Genomic DNA, 17,176 nt, shown 5'->3' on the forward strand with positions numbered 1-17,176 from the left:
GCCACTGTTCTCAAGGAGAGGAATCCTTCCCCTTCTCTTGCTTGGGGTTCCTCCCGTGGAAGACAGCTCTCCACAAACTTCTCCAACATGAGTCCTTCCCATGGGCTGCAGTTCTTCATGAACTGCTCCAATATGGGCCCCTTTCCATGGGGTGCAGTCTTGCACGATCAGCCTCCTCCAGCCTAAGTCCCTCACAGGGTCACAAATCCTAACAGGAAACCTGCTCCAGCATGGGCTCCTCGCTCCATGGGTCCACAGGTCTCTTACCAGGAGCAGACTCCAGCATGGGCTTCCAGCCTATTCACAGCCTTTTTTTCGGTCATCCACCTCCTCTGGCATGGGTCTCCACAGGCTGCAGGTGAATCTCTGCATCTCATTAACCTCCATGAGCTGTAGGGGCACAGCTGCTTCACAATGGTCCTCACCACAGGCCACAAGGGATTCTCAGCTCCAGTCCTGAAGTACCTCATCCTCCTCTTTCTCCACTGACCTTGGTGTCTGCATAGTTTTTCCCTTCACATATTCTCACTCTGGCCACAATTACACATGCACAATAACTTTTTTTCCATCCCAAATATCTTACCACAGAGGTGCTACCACCATCACCAGTGGACTCAGCCTGGGCTAGTGGTGGGGGCCATCCTGGAGCCGCTGGCATTAGCTCTGCCAAATGCAGGAGAAGCCTCTAGCAGCTTGTAGACACCACCCTTGTAGCCCCCTTCTGTCAAAACCTGGCCACATAAACCCAGTACTGAGGGGAAGGTGCTGTTCCACCCTCCCCTGTGTTTTTCAGAAGGACTGTCTTCTAGTTTCTCACAGGCATCTCTGATTTATTCAGGAGTGGCTATGAATCTGCTTCCAAGCACTTCAATCCAGCAGATGTGGAGGTGGATGTGGCTGGAAGATCCTTCTTGATCACTGGGGCAAACAGTGGCATTGGCAAGGCCACAGCCAAGGAGATAGCAAGGAGAGGTGAGCTGGCTTCCATGGAGTTCTGGGGAGTCATTACAGGGAAGATGGAAGGAAGTGGGTTTGGCCTTCCAGCAGGAACACAAATCTGGGTGGAGTGGTCATTTTACCAGGCTCTTAGTGTGGATTAGAGGTTGAAGCATAATCAGTGCTGTGAAGCTGGAATAATGAAATCAAATTAGCGGAGAGGATCTTCAAGGTGTTTTTCAAGAGTTTGTTTACCAAAGCTATCTGCATTCTAGTGGCATCTAAGGATGTTGGTGATGGATCAAGGTTTGTTTAAGGCTGATTTGGTAAAAGTAGCAACCTGGCTGAATTCGAACTATTGAAGAATTCACAAAGCTATCATATGATGAAAGAAAACACTTGGCTTTGCAAAGCTGAGATGGGGAGTATAAAAGAAGCAATGTAGTTGTGCTTGATCTTAATGATAATGCTGTGAAATTTGTGCCCTTTGACTGATTACATGCAGTTATTTTTCCTCTTGTTCTCAGTGAACAAGGAGATGGTATGAACTGGACCTAGCTGCTGTTGAAGGATAAACCTAATCCCTTACAAAGTTTACAAAACAATTGCTGTTGTGCAAGAGTGATAGGAGTTTTGGCATGTGGAATAAAAGGGAGGAGCTTGTGGCTCTTTGCTCTCTCTCTGTGTGCTTCGGTTTTGTAACTATCTTACAAAGGAAAGTGGCAACTCAGTTAAATTAAGGTTCCCACCAATGATTTCCACTTAATAGCTTTATGTAAGTATTTCTTTGTCTGGTGACTGTTTTGCTCACAAATGGATATGCTTGACAGGTTTTGCAAACCGGCAGGCTGATGGGATCTGTGTAGGATTTGGTCACCATGTTTAGCCTTTGGAACCCAAGAACAACCTTGGGCTAAGGCTGCATGTCTGATATGCTGTATGGGTGTCACTGTTCATAGGTTAAAATGACTTCCTGATCCTGTCCTTGAACATGCCACTTTGAAACTCAATGTCAGCTGCTGGGCCTCTGGCTTCTAGCTAAATCTCTTCAAGTACACCATAACAAGAAAATAAGGAATTCAGACTCAACAAAGGCAAAATCAGGCTATGTTGGCTTTACCTTCAAGTATTCAGATCTTTCTAACTGATGACAATCTTGATGATAGTTTATGTAGTCTGAGTTCAGTTTTTCTCTCGATTGGTGTCTTATGGGTGTGCTGATTTGGGCTTTCTTCTATGTCTTGTGAACTGCACTTCAGTTTGATATAGTCTCTCCACTACTCTGACAATTCCCATGTGTTGCTTAAGCTCAAACAATTTCAGTCCTGACCATGGAAAATATGTTTAAATTCCTTTCCTAGCCCATAGGTCACACCAAAGCTTCCCCTCTGTTGTTAAAGGCAAGAAAAAGGTTCATATGCAAAGCCTTTAAAACCCACCTCTTTCATGGAATGGTTTCCACTGTAAACTATGGGAATGTTCCTGATCAGTTTGCAGGCCAGCTGCTTCTTCCAAGTGTTTACTTTGTGCCTGCACACATTACTTGTGGTCTTCTCTGTGTTTTGGGAGGAGCTGCTTAAACATCTGCAAATGTACATCCTTAAGGTCTGTAATTAAAGCCATTCTTTGCAGTGAATCCTGCAGTCACTGTGAGAATAGCCTAAAAAATGGGCCTTGAACACTGCCCCTTCTGATTCCCTTTTCCCTCACTCATGAAATGTTATCCTTGGGGCAAATACTGTCTCTCATTCTGATCCATATATATTCATGCTGTCTGTGCATGGTCCCTTCCATGTATGGTGTATGTGTAACACAAACTGTAGATGAAGCTGTATTAAATACCAATTAGTGTCATTTGTATTATTATCCTAGATTTGGGAGTTTCCTGCTGCTGCCCATAGTTGTGCACTCAGTAAAAGTAACCCAGCCAGCTCTGGCAGTGCCATGGAGGAATCAGACCCTGTTAGAAAGCTTCAGGAGAACCCTGAGGCTTGTTGGCTGCGTCAGCTGCATGCCAAGGATACTTGCAGTCGTAGTGCTCAGTGGAAAAACTTCTCTTGTAGACAGAAAATTTCATCATCAGACCCTAGACTGTGCTGTGCAGTGTGTGACTCTGCTATCCCTAGGGTAGGCTTAGTGTTTTGCATTTGGGATCTGGGCACTAGGAGAGCGACCCGGCACCATTTGAGTCTTTGGGATTATATTTCTTGAGCTTTCTAGTAGTGAACTGCTAGCAATCCCTAAATCAACTTTAAAAATAGGTAAAACTAAAGAGTACAGGTATTCCTGTGTCTGAGATTAACACATGACTTGTAATGATCAGAGAATATGCAAGAAAAATAATTATGTCTACCTGTACTTTAGTCCTCTTTTTAATGCTTTATTTAATGTGGCTAAGTGGTGAGACCATGGTTAAGTATCCACATCTCTGAGAAGAGCCTTGGCCTGTGTATTCCTTTCATGGAAGATTTGGTTGGAAGAGACCTCTAGAGGTCCCTTGTCCAGCATCTCACTTGAGGCAAGACTGGGCAACGATAGATCAAACCAGTAGTTTTGTCTTGCTGCTTCTTGAAACTTGCAAGGATGCAAATTATGCATCCTCTTGGGACAGTCTGATCTGTTTAGAAGAAAAGTAGTTACTAGGAAAAAATTTATTTTTAATAGATGACCTGAGCTTCCTATATTCCCGTCTGACACCATAGTCCCTGTCATAACTCCCACAGCTGAGGAGACTTCTGATATCTGGCATCTTAATTTCCTTTTCACAGAGCAATTCTATTCACTTGTGTCGTTCAAGCCCTTTACTGAACTTTCTAAGGCATACATCAAAAGAAGCATTTGTAATACAGAGGTTTTAGCTTCAGTTTCCAGTGTAGCTCTGGTATTTTATCCACTAAACACGAGGTACAGACTTGACATAAAATGGTTTGAGCAGAGAGTACTTAGAGTGCAGTGGCCTTTTCCATACATTCAGCCTTGCATAAGGACCCTGTTACAGCATGATGCTTTCTCCATCCTGCCTGCCTTCGTAGGGACCAGAGCCAAACAGAACTCTTCCACTTTTCTTCTTATATCCAATGTCTTCCCCAAACAAAATGCTGCCGTCTCCCCCAGACACAGTAATTCATTATCAAATGTGTTTCTTGTGGCAACCCACCAGGTGGCACGGTTCATCTGGTTTGCCGAAACAAGGACCGGGCTGAGATCGCCAAACAAGAAATAGTGACAGAAACGGGCAACCAGGTGAGTTGGTTTTTAGCCTCTTGTTTACTCTTAGAAAGTCTGTTAATATTCCAGACCTCAGAGACCTTGAGATACTGTTTTGACATTTTGCTGTCATGTTGTTACTAATGTTTTCGTATGGACATGGAAATATCTAGTAGTTTACCATGCATGTGGTTGGGCATGATTTACTTTCATTAGGTGATGTGTTTCGTGATTAATAACATCACCAGCAGGATGCTGTTTTATTTAATGTTTGTTGTTGATATGTTTTGTGATGTCCTACTTACTATTCCTAACTACGTTGCTGAGGCTTTTAAAAGTTTATGCATTGCAACGCTCTTGCAACAACATTTATAAATTTACAGCATTGGAGCTGAAGGTTTTATGTGTCCAAATAACATGCTTTGATTTAGTAAGGTTGGCTGCTCTGAGAAGTCCTGTGTGTGGTCCTTACATGCTTTTTCATCTCCTTTTCTTATAATGCCTCTTCCTTACCTTCTTCCTTCTGTTACATATTCTCTTTGTTTTTGTATATATCACTCTACAGGTCACCAGTGTATCTGTCACTGTTGCTTTTGCTAATTATTCTGGAGGGTGTCCTTATATGAAGAAGTGCGTTAGTCATTATGTTTCTGTCTTGGTGCAGTGGTTTTGGCTGGGATAGAGTTCGTTTTCTTTACAGCAGCTCCCGTGGTGCTATGTTTTGGATTTGTGACCAAACCAGTGTTGACAACTCAGGTTTTAGTTATTGCAGAACAGTGCTCACACAACATCAAAACCTTTTCTGGTTCTCATGCCGCCCCATCAGTGAGCAGGGTGGGGGTGCACAAGAAGATGGGAGGGGACACACTTGGACAGCTGACCCCTACTGACCAAAGGGATGGATACCCTAGACCATATGGCATCGTGCTTGGCAGTAAAAGCTGAGGGGAAGAAGGAGTAAGGGGGACACTCACTGTTCTGGTGTTTGGCTTTCCAAATTGCTGTTGTGTGTGACGAAGTCCTGTTTTCCTGGGGATTGTTTAATGCCTGCCTGACTATGGATAGTAGTGAACAAATTCCTTATTTTGCTTTGTTTGTACACATAATTTTGTTTCACTTATTAATCTGTCTTTATCTCAGCCCACGAGTTTTGTCTGTTTTGTCCTTATGATTCTCTCCCCCTTCCCACTGGGAGGGGAGTGAGTGAGTAAGTGGATGTGTGGGGCTTAACTGCCCACCAGGGTTAACCACAGCACTTGGATGGAGACCTGTCTTCATTTAAAATTGTGACTTGGCTTTTATACACAGTACTTTGATTCCAGTAATAGTTTTTAATGTGGATCAAAAATTCTGAAGAATTTTTTACGGTTAGAGACATCATATTGGCTACATTCTGCTCTTTGGTTTCAGCTCCCTAGTGTGACACAACCAGCATTATACTTCAGTTCTTTAATGGAGGTGAATTAGATCAGTTCTTATGTAGAAATAAATACTTTCAGCTGTCTATAGCTGTGTAATCCCATGGCTATAAAGACTGGTGATTATCTGTGTTACCTCCTTTGCTAACTACAGCCAGACAGCCTGGGAAGAGAAGTGAGTTTGACCTCTAAAGGTTCCTTTGTGTACTGTTTTCTGTCATCTGGTGAAACAAAACTTGCGGCAAATAATGTTCTTCCTCTAAAGGCAGCATAATTACTGCATTTCCACTTTCTGGTAGGCTGCAAACCTGTAGTTGCTGTAGTCATGAAAGAGTGCAAGATCACTGCAGAACTTGTTTGTGACCCTGGGGACAGGGCACTTGTATAGAGAGCAGCATTCAGTGAAGTGTTAGATGAGCTGTACAAGAAGCCCTGTGGGACACGTGACTGCACTGGGAAGAGCAAAGGAGCATGCTTCTTTATAAGTACTCACTCAGAAGCAACCCAGTGAGATAATAAAATGCTTTATCTGCAATTTGACAAGCTGTATCCAGACTGAACTTGCTCTTCCTGATAATCTGGATGGAGATCCTGTTGCAGCATGCACCAAAGATTTTCCATCTTCTACAGCACATGCCAGAGTGCAGTGCTGAAATGGAGTTATTTGGCAGGCACCTGCACCTCGATCTGGGAACTGGAAAGTTCTCCTAATCTGCTAAAGTAGATCTAGTCATAGAGATTAGGTTTCACTTTGAAAATGGCTTTGCTGCTATCGAGGACTTTCATAGGGAACAGGCCTGTGTGTCCTTTTCCTGAGTCAGTGTGACAGTCTTCAGCAGATAAGTGTTGATTTAGATCTTTTTTAGTCCCTGAAATTCCTTGTAATATAGAACATCTGCCCCAAAAAGACTTTATCTCTTCTGTACCTGTGGTTAATAGTAGTAGCTTTAAAAGTAGAAAGCTTTTTGGAGAGATAACCAGCTTGAAACTGTAGAGCAGTGTCAAATTTTTGGCAAGAAATGAATCACAGAATAGGTAAGGTTGGAAGGGACCGCAGTGGGTCATCTAGTCCAATCTCCCTGGTCAAGCAGGGTCACCCTAGAGCACATTATTACAATGAGTAAATTCTGCCCCAAACTCAACTATGGAGCTGAAATGCAATGGCTAGAGAGAAAACGTCATGTGCTTTTTATCTTCAGGGAAGCAGAATTATAAGCAGGGAATAATGCCATATAATTTCCTAAGCTTCTTCACTTATCTCATTTGCTTGTATAGTGAGTATTTAAAGAAACAACTTGGAAAGAGAGGAGGCCCTTTAATGATTATTTGTTGTTTTGCATGAGAACACATCCTCTGCATAATTATTTTAAAACTGCCTTTTCCTGGGCTACATCATAAGACTATCTGTGGTGTGTCTTTGAAACTAAGTGCTATCTAGGAGAAGAGTAGGAGTTGATGTGCCTTTGTATGCTGATAAATGCCACTGTGCTTGTACTATGTAGAACACAAATCTGCAAAAAGCAGAAGAATTGCCTGTAACAAACAGTGAAAGGTTTTTGATGTTTTGGAGGGAGGAATTATTTCTAGCTTTATTGGTTTAGAAAATTATAACTTTGCTCTGTCAAGCTTTTTCTTTTTTTTATTCTGTTGCTTCCACATTCCTGTCTGTAATATTGCAATACATTGCAAGAGTGCTGTGACATGGGGTGACTAACAAGGACTTTGCACTTAATGCAGCAGTTAGCATGGAAGGGGATGCAGAAGATACCTGACACTCTGAGACAGCTGGAGTGGGTGCAGTGATGCACCTGAAAGCGTGTTCTCCTGCCCTGGTTGGAGCAGCTGTGCCTGTGGAAGACTGGCCCAGTCGAAGCTCCAGAGGAATAATGTGGCAGATGTTGTACTTCAGGGAGTGACTGCTGCTTTTCCCTGAGCCCAGGGTAGCTCATGATGGTGATTTCATCTGTTGGGTTCTGCTGTCATCAGGGTGCTGGGGTGCCAGGTGAAGTGACAGCAGGAGATGAGCAGGCTGCATAACCATGGGGAACAGAAACACGAGATTGTCAGAGTCTTTGCAGGGAGTAGAAAAGCACATTGCATGGAAGGAGGGGTGACTGAAAGCTGTGCTCTAGTAAGTGGTGGATAGAGACTGCTAAGACTGGGAGGAGTGTAAGCTTCTGAGTCCTGGCAACAGTAAGCTGGCTCCTTCTCTGCCTGCAGATGTGCATTTGTAGGATAGGTAGAGTGCCATGGTAACAGATGAGGAAGAACAAGCTCTGTCAGGGGAGGTGTTGGAGACAGATGAGCCTGAACAGTTGTTGACAGTGGGAGGAAGTGGTGGGTGATAATGACTGAAGGCTCCTTCCTGTGGGGGATGGAGTCACCCATCAGCAGACTTGGCTTGATATCTCGAGGTTTGTCACTTGCTGGGGACTCAGATCTAAGGTATCGTGAAGAGTCTGCTGACGCTCGTCTGGACTGTGGACTAATACCTCTTGTTGCCCAACCACATGGGCACCCATGACATTTTGAGGGGTGACCTTGAGTTCCTCAGGAGTGCTTACAGAGGGTCAAGGGCATGGGGGCACAAGTAGTGATCTCCTAAATCGTTACAGTGAAAGGGAAGGGCATGGGTAGGAGCATATACAGGTCAACATTTCAATGTGTGGTGGGTGTCACTTTGACCTCTGTCACTTTGTCTTTGGCCTTTATGACCTCTTTGACCTTCTCTGAAAAATGGGCATTGCTGAGCAGCAATGACAAATTGGAGCAAGGGTGTCTTTGCCAGCAAGTTTGCTAAGCTAGTGAGAAGAGCTTTCAACTGTTTTCATTGAGTTACAGTGGGCAAACCCAGAAGAGTAGTAGAGTCATGGGGACAGTGAGTATATGTCTAAGGAACAGCAAAATTGAGTTTTCATGTGAAACCAGCATGGCTGGGAGCCCATTTCAGACATCTGTACATGAATACATGTAGCACAGAAAACACGTGAATCCATGAATGCTTGTAGAGCTGTGATCTCACTGGGATTATAGAGAAATGGTTGGCATGACTGGAGTGCTAGAGTGGATATATCCCCTTGCCCCTTGTGCTGCTTCTGGCTGGGGGAGGGTTAATTTTCTTCACAGTGGCTAGTGCAGGGCTGTGTTTTGGATTTGTGCTGAACACAGGGCTGATAACACAGATGTTTTTGTTATTGCTGAGCAGAGCTTGCACAGAGCCAAGGCCTTTGCTGCTTTCCATCCTGCCATGCTGGAGAGGAAGTTGTGGGTGTATGGGAGGTTGGGAGGAGACACAGCTGGGACAGGTGACCCAACCTGACCAGAGGGATATTCCATACCATATGACATCATGCTCAATATATAAAACTGGGTGGAAAGGAGGAGGGATGTTTGGAGTCCTAACCATTACATGTGATGAGGCCCTGGAGATAGCTGAGCACCTGCCTGCCTATGGGAAGCAGTGAATTAATTCCTTGTTAAAAGCCTGCAGCACCCAATATTCCCAGGTGGTCTCCCATCCAAGCCTGCTTAGTTTCCAAGATTGGATGAGATCAGGTGTTCTCAGGGTGGTATGGCCATAGACTTGTTTTGCTTTGTTTGTGTGTGTGACTTTCCCTATTAAACTGTCTTCATCTCAACCCATGAGTTTTCTAGTTTTTAGCCTTCTGATTCTCTCCCCATCCCGCTGGTGGGAGAGCGAGTGAGCGGCTGTGCGGTACTTGGCTGCTGGCTGGGGTTAAGCCATAACAGCCTTTTAGAAAGACAGTCTGGGAAGTCAAGGACGAGCAGTGCTCTCTGCAAAGTAGTGGCTTGAATGCATGGAGCTTTGCTCTGAAATGGCTGATGAGCCTGTTGAGAGCTTATGGGTAAGGCACAGAGGTCAGATCAGTGTAGATGACATGATGGTGAGTGTCTGCTACAGACTGCCTGGTGAAGTGGAGGAAGTAGAGACTTTTCAGAGGGCTAGGAAAGCCTAATGGTCACGGGTCCTGGTACTCATGGAGCATTTGAACCACCCTAACAACTGCTGGTGACACATCAGGGCATAAACAATCTTCTGGAGTGTATCAAGGTTGATTTTTTTGATATGTGTTGGACAAGCCAGCTAAAGGTGATCTCTGCTAGACTTGCTATCAATAGCAGTCTTGAATAGCTGCCTTGGTGGAAGTGATTCATGAGATCTGGAATTTAAGATTGAGACAGATGAGAAGGATGAATGTAGAATTACAGTATTTGGTTTTAGGAAAGGAGATTCTTTTTTTTTTTTTTTTTTTTATAGACATGTTTGATAGCAAAAGGTCTTGGGAAAACTAGCTGACTTTCAAGGGAAAGCTCCTCAAAGTGGGAAGTGCTTCCTATTAACTGGGAAAAGGCAAACCACTCATCTTCAAAAAACGCAAGCAGGATTTGAGGAACTATAGGCCGGTCAGCCTCACCTTGCTCCCCAGGAAAACTATGGAGCAAATCCCCATAGAATCCATGAAAGACAGGAAGGTGATTGAGGAAAAACCGTGGATTTTTCAAGGGTAAACCTGGGCTGACCATCGTGCCTTTGGTGAGATGACTCTGTCTATAGACAAGAGGCGACCAGTGATCTCCTTAACTTTGACAAGGCTTTTTACATGACTTGCTGTGATATCCTTGTAGCCGGTTTGGAGAGATGTGGTTTTGAACTGGTAGATGACCCGTGCTGGTTTCAGCTGGGATTAAGTTAATTTCTTCTCAGTAGCTGGTACAGTGCTGTGTTTGGATTCAGAATGAGAATAATATTGATAACACACTGATGTTTTGGATTCTGCTAGGTTGTGTTTATCTTAAAGGGCATTTTCTTTCTTGTGTCTCATACTCTGCCAGTGAGAAGGTATACAAAAGAAACTGTGAGAGAGAATAGCTGGCACAGGTGACCTGAACTAGCCAAAGGGGTTTTCCACACAACAGAATGTCATTCCCAGTATATAAATTGGGGGATAAATTACCTGGGTGGGACTGATTCTGGTTTGGGAACAGGGGCTGGTATTAGTGAGCAGTTGTATTGTGGATCAGTGGTTTAGTTCTGTTGGGTTTTTGTCTTTTATTTTCTTTCTCTTTTTATTATACATTAGTATTTGATCTCATTTTGTTCTCAATTATTAAACTGTTCTTATCTCAACCTATATATTTTACTTTTGTTTCTCTTCCCTATTCCACTGGGGCAGGGGAAGGGGGTAGGAGGGAGTACAAGCGGCTGTGTGGTTCTTGGCTGCTGCCTGGGGTTAAACTACAACAATGACAAAGTGGATGGAAAACTGTCTGAAACATGTGGCCCAGAATATAGAAATCGATGGCACAAAGCTGATCTGTTAATGATTCTTACTAGCACCTCCCATGTGTCAATACAGGGGCAAAAACTAATGACATGTCTCTAACAACTCAGGTGATGGAATGAAGTGCAGCCTTTCCTAGCTGGCTGGAAAGGAGCTTTGCAGAAAGGGACTTGGGGGTGATGAGTTGTCACTGAGTGAGCAGTACAAGGCCAGCCACACCTCAGGTTGTATGACCATGAGGCCTAGCCAGCAGGCTGAAGGAAGTGCATCTTCCTCTCTATTAAGCCTTTGTGAGGCACCAGCAGGAGTCCTGAGTTTTGGACTCCCAGGATGAGGAAGTCATTGATGTCCTGGAGTGAGTCCAGTGGAGAGCTGCCAAAGTGACTAGCAACACAGGACATGTGGTGTGCAAGGTGAGTCTGAGTTTTTACTGAGTGTTAAGAAGAGAAAGCTGAGATGAGACTTAGTGTTGTCTACAGCCATGTGATGGGAGTGCATAGGAAAGGCAGTGCCATGCTTCTCTTGGAGATCTGCAGTGAAGGATAAAAGGGAGCAGACACAAATTGGAGAAGGGAAAAAAGTCTTAGTAGATAGTAGGAAAACATTTTTCGCCAGTGCTGGAGCAGGGGGCTCAGACAGGCTGGTGAATCTCTGTTTGCCAAGCAACCTCCAGAGGTCCCTTCCAACCTAAATTATTCTCTAATATTGTGACCTTGAATATTTCTTTGGAAAGTTCCTCTCAGCTGAAGAGGAAGCTGCTGTATGAATTGTTTAAACAGAAGTTTTGCAAGGTTTGCAAGATTTTTCTAGTTCTCTGCTATGCCTGATTGTCTGTCACACATTTATCTATGAAGGACTCTCTCTTAATAATTTTGGCATTAAAAAGCTGTTTCTCAGAAGCAGCTGAATCAAGTGACTAAGCATGTTTTAAGGACTAGAATTCGATTTCCCAGTTGTGCATGTTAACCTGTTTTAGTTGAGACAATATTTTTTTCATAGTGCTTAAATAGCTTTTCACCTAGACAGGCCTAAAAAGTGAACAGGATATCTTCACTGTCCCTGTTGATTGTAACTTAGTTTTCTTTTTTCCTTTAGAATATCTTCTTGCATATAGTGGATATATCTAATCCCAAGGAAATCTGGAAGTTTGCTGAAAAATTCAGAAATGAGCATAAATTAAATGTGTTGGTAAGTTTCCTTACTTAAATGTGTCTGTCTTTGAAGTGCACAGCCTATGAATTTGTCCAATGGGTCATATAGATTTCACAATTTGGCCCACAGTTCTCTGTTTATCTTTTTCTAAATGTTTTTACAGTAGTCTCCATGGTCTGTTTGCTCTTGTCTAGCCTCAGTTCACAAAGGTATGCTACAGAAAAGAGAAAAGCAATAATATTTTTAGCTGCATGTTTCAAGACTCTTAGCACACATTTTCTGTTTGACTTTCATTACTATAACTTTGTCCCTATTAAAGCTAGACCTTCTTAAAGGTTAAACTTTTACAAAAAGTCTAAAGACTAGTCTAAACCAGAAGCAGAGAGAGAGAGAGCAAACAGTTAAGCAATGATTGGTAAGGGGCTCAGTACACTTTCCCCTTTATTTAGCAGTGAAAAATTTGCCTGAGGGGCTGTACTAAAGAAAAGCTCAAGCTTTGTCTGGAAGGTAAGGCAGAGAAAGAGATTATGCTAGCTGCACACAACTTGCAAGCTTCTTGCTGTTCCTGAGGATGCACTTTACAGTGAGTGCATCCCTACTGTGTGGTGCAGTGCTGTTTTAGCAGTGTGTGAGTCAGGTGGGGCTTCTGTGCAGGATTGCCAGGTAGATAGAAAAGCTGGAGTTCTACAATCAGGACACAGTCAGTAGGAAGCACCTCTGCTACTTAGCTCTGCTCTTCTCAGGACTAACTAGGATGCAGTGACCTGGATAATCTGCCAAACTTGGAGCTAATCCATTTTATTTGCTGGGAGTTCCTCTGGGTCATTCTACAGATGTTGCACAGTTTATTTATGCATATTTATGTTCTAATATTTGCTCTGCCACTTGCATATTACTTTCTGTGAGAAAAGAGTTTAAAGACATGGAGTAAGGCACTAAGAGGACTGTTGGCACTAGTGTAATACATCTGTGGTGAGCCATTTCTCTGGGGATCCTTTCTTTTGTGAAAACCTCTATGATCAGCCACAGGGTGACTTGGAATAGCATGGTGCATATAGTTCATAGCTTTGTGTTGCAGTGTCAGAAAAACAGAAAACTGACATGGACTGCATGTACACATGGATTTTCTTGTGGATATTTGTAGCTTATTTTTAGTTAAAGGAGTTGTTTTACAGATCAACAATGCAGGATGTATGGTGAATAGCAGAGAAATAACTGAGGATGGACTTGAAAAAAACTTTGCAACAAACACTTTGGGTGAGTATTGAAGGTTTAGTTCTGGAATATACTTATTTTGGTTACAGAAGGGTGTTTTTTATATCTGGGTTCAAGAAGTATGTGTTCCTGCTCAAAGAGGGATCATACCATTGCTATGCCAGGGAAGGAGCTGGGAAGGAAAAGAAGAAATATTACAGCTTGTTTGTTTCAGTTGTTCTGCTGTCAGCACCTTTATTTATCATAGCAGCAGTGGACAATTGCAGGTAAGATATAATTAAATCAGTTCTGAAGTTCGCTAGGAAACTTCATTCCAAGCAGTACTGCTAATGATGCTCTTTGTCATAAGTGTGCTCCTGTGGCTTGGATAGAGCTCAGAGCACATTCACAAATTTAAAGAGAGGTTGAAACATTTCAGTAGGCTTGCACAGCCCTGTTTGATGTGACAGAGGCACTGTGGAGGAAGACTGTGTTGTGTACAGTGCCTTGGACACTCTCAAACAGGTGTAATCTCTAGTCAGGTGATTGAGCAGTGGTGGGCAATTCTTGGGAATCCCACATATAAGAGGCATGTCCTGTGAACGATGTGGTGGTGGTATAGGAGGGACAAATGAAGGAAAGAAAATCTAGAGGAAAAGGGGAGATGTGGATGAGCAGGGAAGATGGCAAAGTGGAAGGTTCCCCCATAAAACCCACGGAAAAGATGTGAGTGAACAAGCAGCCAGCAGAGAGAAGAGCTGGCTGCTGCTGTCTGTAGGGCTGAAAGCTGCACTTCTTGCAAAGCAAGATGTGGGGCTTGCATCAGCCAAGAGTCCTGACACTCCTCCTTCTCTGCCTCCATCCAGGGTAGGTGGCTCTCCAAGAGACTGTCTTTAATATATTCAAATGTGACACATTAACTGTGGTGCTTTGTTTCTGTATTTTCCTCCTGTTAATCAGTATCTGGAATGAGGAAGGGGAAAGCTTAGGCTATAAAGACAGGCCATTTGTAGAACTAATATAGCCTGGAAACTACTGTTGGTTTTTTATTCTTAGCCTTTTCCCTGTGTTGCTTCCTTAAATTCTATTTATGCTTGAAAATTAACATTTTAGGTATAAATATATTGTGCTTTGCTGATATGGCACATACAGCTTATTTTCTTCTGCAAGTCTGAATGCATTCAGCTGATCAAGTATAAAGACATAGATTTGTTTTCTTCAAAGTAATCTTCTGCTAACATTCTTCTGTTTCTTATGGTCAAAAACTTCAGAGTTAATGTTATTTTGCCATCAAATTTCTTCTGGCTGCAGAAGTAGAAGAACTTTGACCTTGAGAAATTATTCGAGTTTAACCCTCTTATGGTGTTTCAAACAAAAATCAATCTTTCAGAGAGAAGATACGACAGTCTGATCATGAAAGCATCTTTTGGTTTAGTTGTAGACATTGAGGAAATTAATTGCTCAGGAACTGTACTGATGCATCACTTGAATTATATTTTATAACACAAGTAGAAGCAGCAAGTTCTGCTTTCCCAGCTGTAAATCAGCCTCACTAGAGATACACAGCTGCACAGAGGAAGCTGAATTATGTTTGTGGCAAACTAGGAAAATGCCGTGGTATCTTTTGTGAATGTTACTTATAGATCTTCTTTGTTCATTTGTGTATCACTTGCATGATTCTATAAAAAGTTTCAGGAGGTAAGTCATCCTCTGTTGTCCAACTTCTGCAGAGTTCAAACAAGGACTGGCTTGTTTGCTTAGACTGGTTCTCTCTAGCCAGCAATAAGGATTAAATTTTGAATCTTTTAGAACAGAGTGGGACTTGTTTGAGCTGGAAGAGGCTGGCTGGGCAAGAGGAAGCTTCCATGCTTGGAAGTCAGACACACATGAAGGACCAATGCTACTAGCTGCAGGCTTTTTTCTTAAAACTCAGAGATGGGGTAATAAATCATATCTGCTGGAGTCATAATAGAAAGGTATATGGAGAAACACCTGTCAGAGTGGATGCTGTTATTTCCCTAAGCACTAGGTGCCTTTGGGTGTGCTTTTCTTTGGAGAAGTTATTTCTGTATCAGTTACTGTCTGTGGTTATAGCTTCCCAGAAAAACAAAAACCTGGCTAAATTAGATATGGATGGTATATAGGTTGGTTGTAAACCAAAATGTGGTCTGAGAGAACAAACTAAATTCCCCTTTGCCCCAGTAATGCTAAAGCCTGAAGGGTGACATGAGCTCAAGAGCCCTCTTTGGAAAATCTGCAGTTGTTCCCCTCAGTAGCAGAATGGAAACACTAGACTGACTGATCTCTGCCGAAACAAGACAGAATAGTATCAATATCTCATGCACATCTTTACATGCAGAGTGTTCCTTCCATTTTTGTTCCAGTGTTTGTTTCTATCCTAGATCTTAGCTCTGGTCTAGTAAAGGAGCATGAGCATGTAGGTTGTAACTATCTAAGAATGCAAGAGCAAAATATAACATGCTTTAAATGCATGACAGAGTCTTTGAATTCTCTATCTGATACCTGATTAGCATTTACATAAGCTGTAAAGTTGCTCATTTAAGTGTCCAAAATGCTGTGGGGCCTTTAAATCCAATCTAGGAATATATTCCTCTTGACTGATCTGCTAGTCCATTTTCGAGCATAATGGATGTTAGAGTTCAGTTCTATAACTGATCATCTGACTGGCGAAACATACTTTATAGCCTTATCTTTTCTTGGACATACATGGGACAAAAATGACTACATAGGTCCTCAGGTATGCATATGTGCAAAATTAATACTGGTTACAACAGAAAGTAAACTTCCCCTAATGTAACACTGCTGAGTGGTTAATTGAGGACAGCAACTGAAATAGGAGGTGCATAATCCTGTCATGCTGTCAGACTATGCAGATGGGTGAAGGTCATGAAAATGCAAAGTGCAGGTTGATAGTTCAGGCTTTGTATGGTTTCTCTAATATTCAAGTTCAAACTGTAAACTGCTTTGAGCAGGCAGTGGCAACTGCATCTTTGCTGGTGCCTGTAGCATCCTTACAAAGAGTCTCAGGCACAAACTTTGTGTGGCTTATTGTGGTTCTGTCATTGCTGTCAAATGAGATACTGTACTTTTTTTTCCTGTTAGAGCCTCAAGACTTGTTGACTGATTGCTGGAGTTCAGTGAAGGTGTAGGGAGCAGAGTAGTTGTGGAGCACTTAGACTGTAATATGGGAGCACTAGCCAGACACGAGTCTGAAATAGCACGTTGCTGTATGAAACACCTTCAGTATGAAATTGAGTGACTGGCTTGGGGTAATGCAGAGAGACTTCCTGGGGAGCTGCCAGTCCTAATGGGCAGATTTTAATTTTTGTGTTCTTTAGTTTGTGTGATGTTGCCTTTACATTTCTTCCTGTGGGCTGACCATGTGCTCATGGGTTGTACTATCCAGGAGCTGGGCAGCAACAAGCAATCAGTTCTTCTGATGTGACGTGTAGACTTCTGAGTTGACACTTTTTTTTAACTTGGTTTAGTATAAATCCCAACAAAGACTATTCAAGCTGACAGTATTCAGTCATTTTGAAGAAAAAAATGTCAGCATTGATAAGCAAGTGGTGGCAAAAGCAACATGTTCTTTTTGAAGCACTAGACACTTAGCTGAAACAATCCTTGCTCCTCTGTTTTATAGCCTGCCTCACTTTACTTTTACCCTACACATCTTCCTGCTTGACATGGAGAAATGGCATATATGTTACATTTTTATTGCTACTTACTAGCCAAAAGGGGATGCTAAAACACACTCAGAGATAAATAAATGATGCTCCCAGTATGCATCTTTTCTTCAATCTAATGTGCTCTCATGTTTAAATAATAGACAGACATATATACTCTCTGCAAGAAGGGGTAGGGCCAGAGGAAACCAGATGGTTATCTGTCACAGTAGCAGTACAGCAAACTGCCTAACCTGTGTGGGTATTTGTCAATCTCTTC

General features: G+C 42.7%; 1 protein-coding gene across 1 annotated transcript in view; it reads left to right on the forward strand.

The window, feature by feature from the left end:
- Positions 1–762: 762 nt before the first annotated feature.
- Positions 763–17,176, forward strand: part of DHRS12 (dehydrogenase/reductase (SDR family) member 12) — a gene marked incomplete at its 5' end in the record, with an annotated part of 26,527 nt that continues 10,113 nt past the window's right edge. The window contains 4 exon segments of the mRNA XM_009081051.1: positions 763–972; positions 4,097–4,179; positions 11,960–12,052; positions 13,192–13,273. Coding sequence (XP_009079299.1) covers positions 763–972; positions 4,097–4,179; positions 11,960–12,052; positions 13,192–13,273 — 468 coding nt within the window.

Source organism: Acanthisitta chloris, unplaced genomic scaffold (assembly GCF_000695815.1).
Source record: "Acanthisitta chloris isolate BGI_N310 unplaced genomic scaffold, ASM69581v1 scaffold4838, whole genome shotgun sequence".
Taxonomy (NCBI): Eukaryota; Metazoa; Chordata; class Aves; order Passeriformes; family Acanthisittidae; genus Acanthisitta; species Acanthisitta chloris.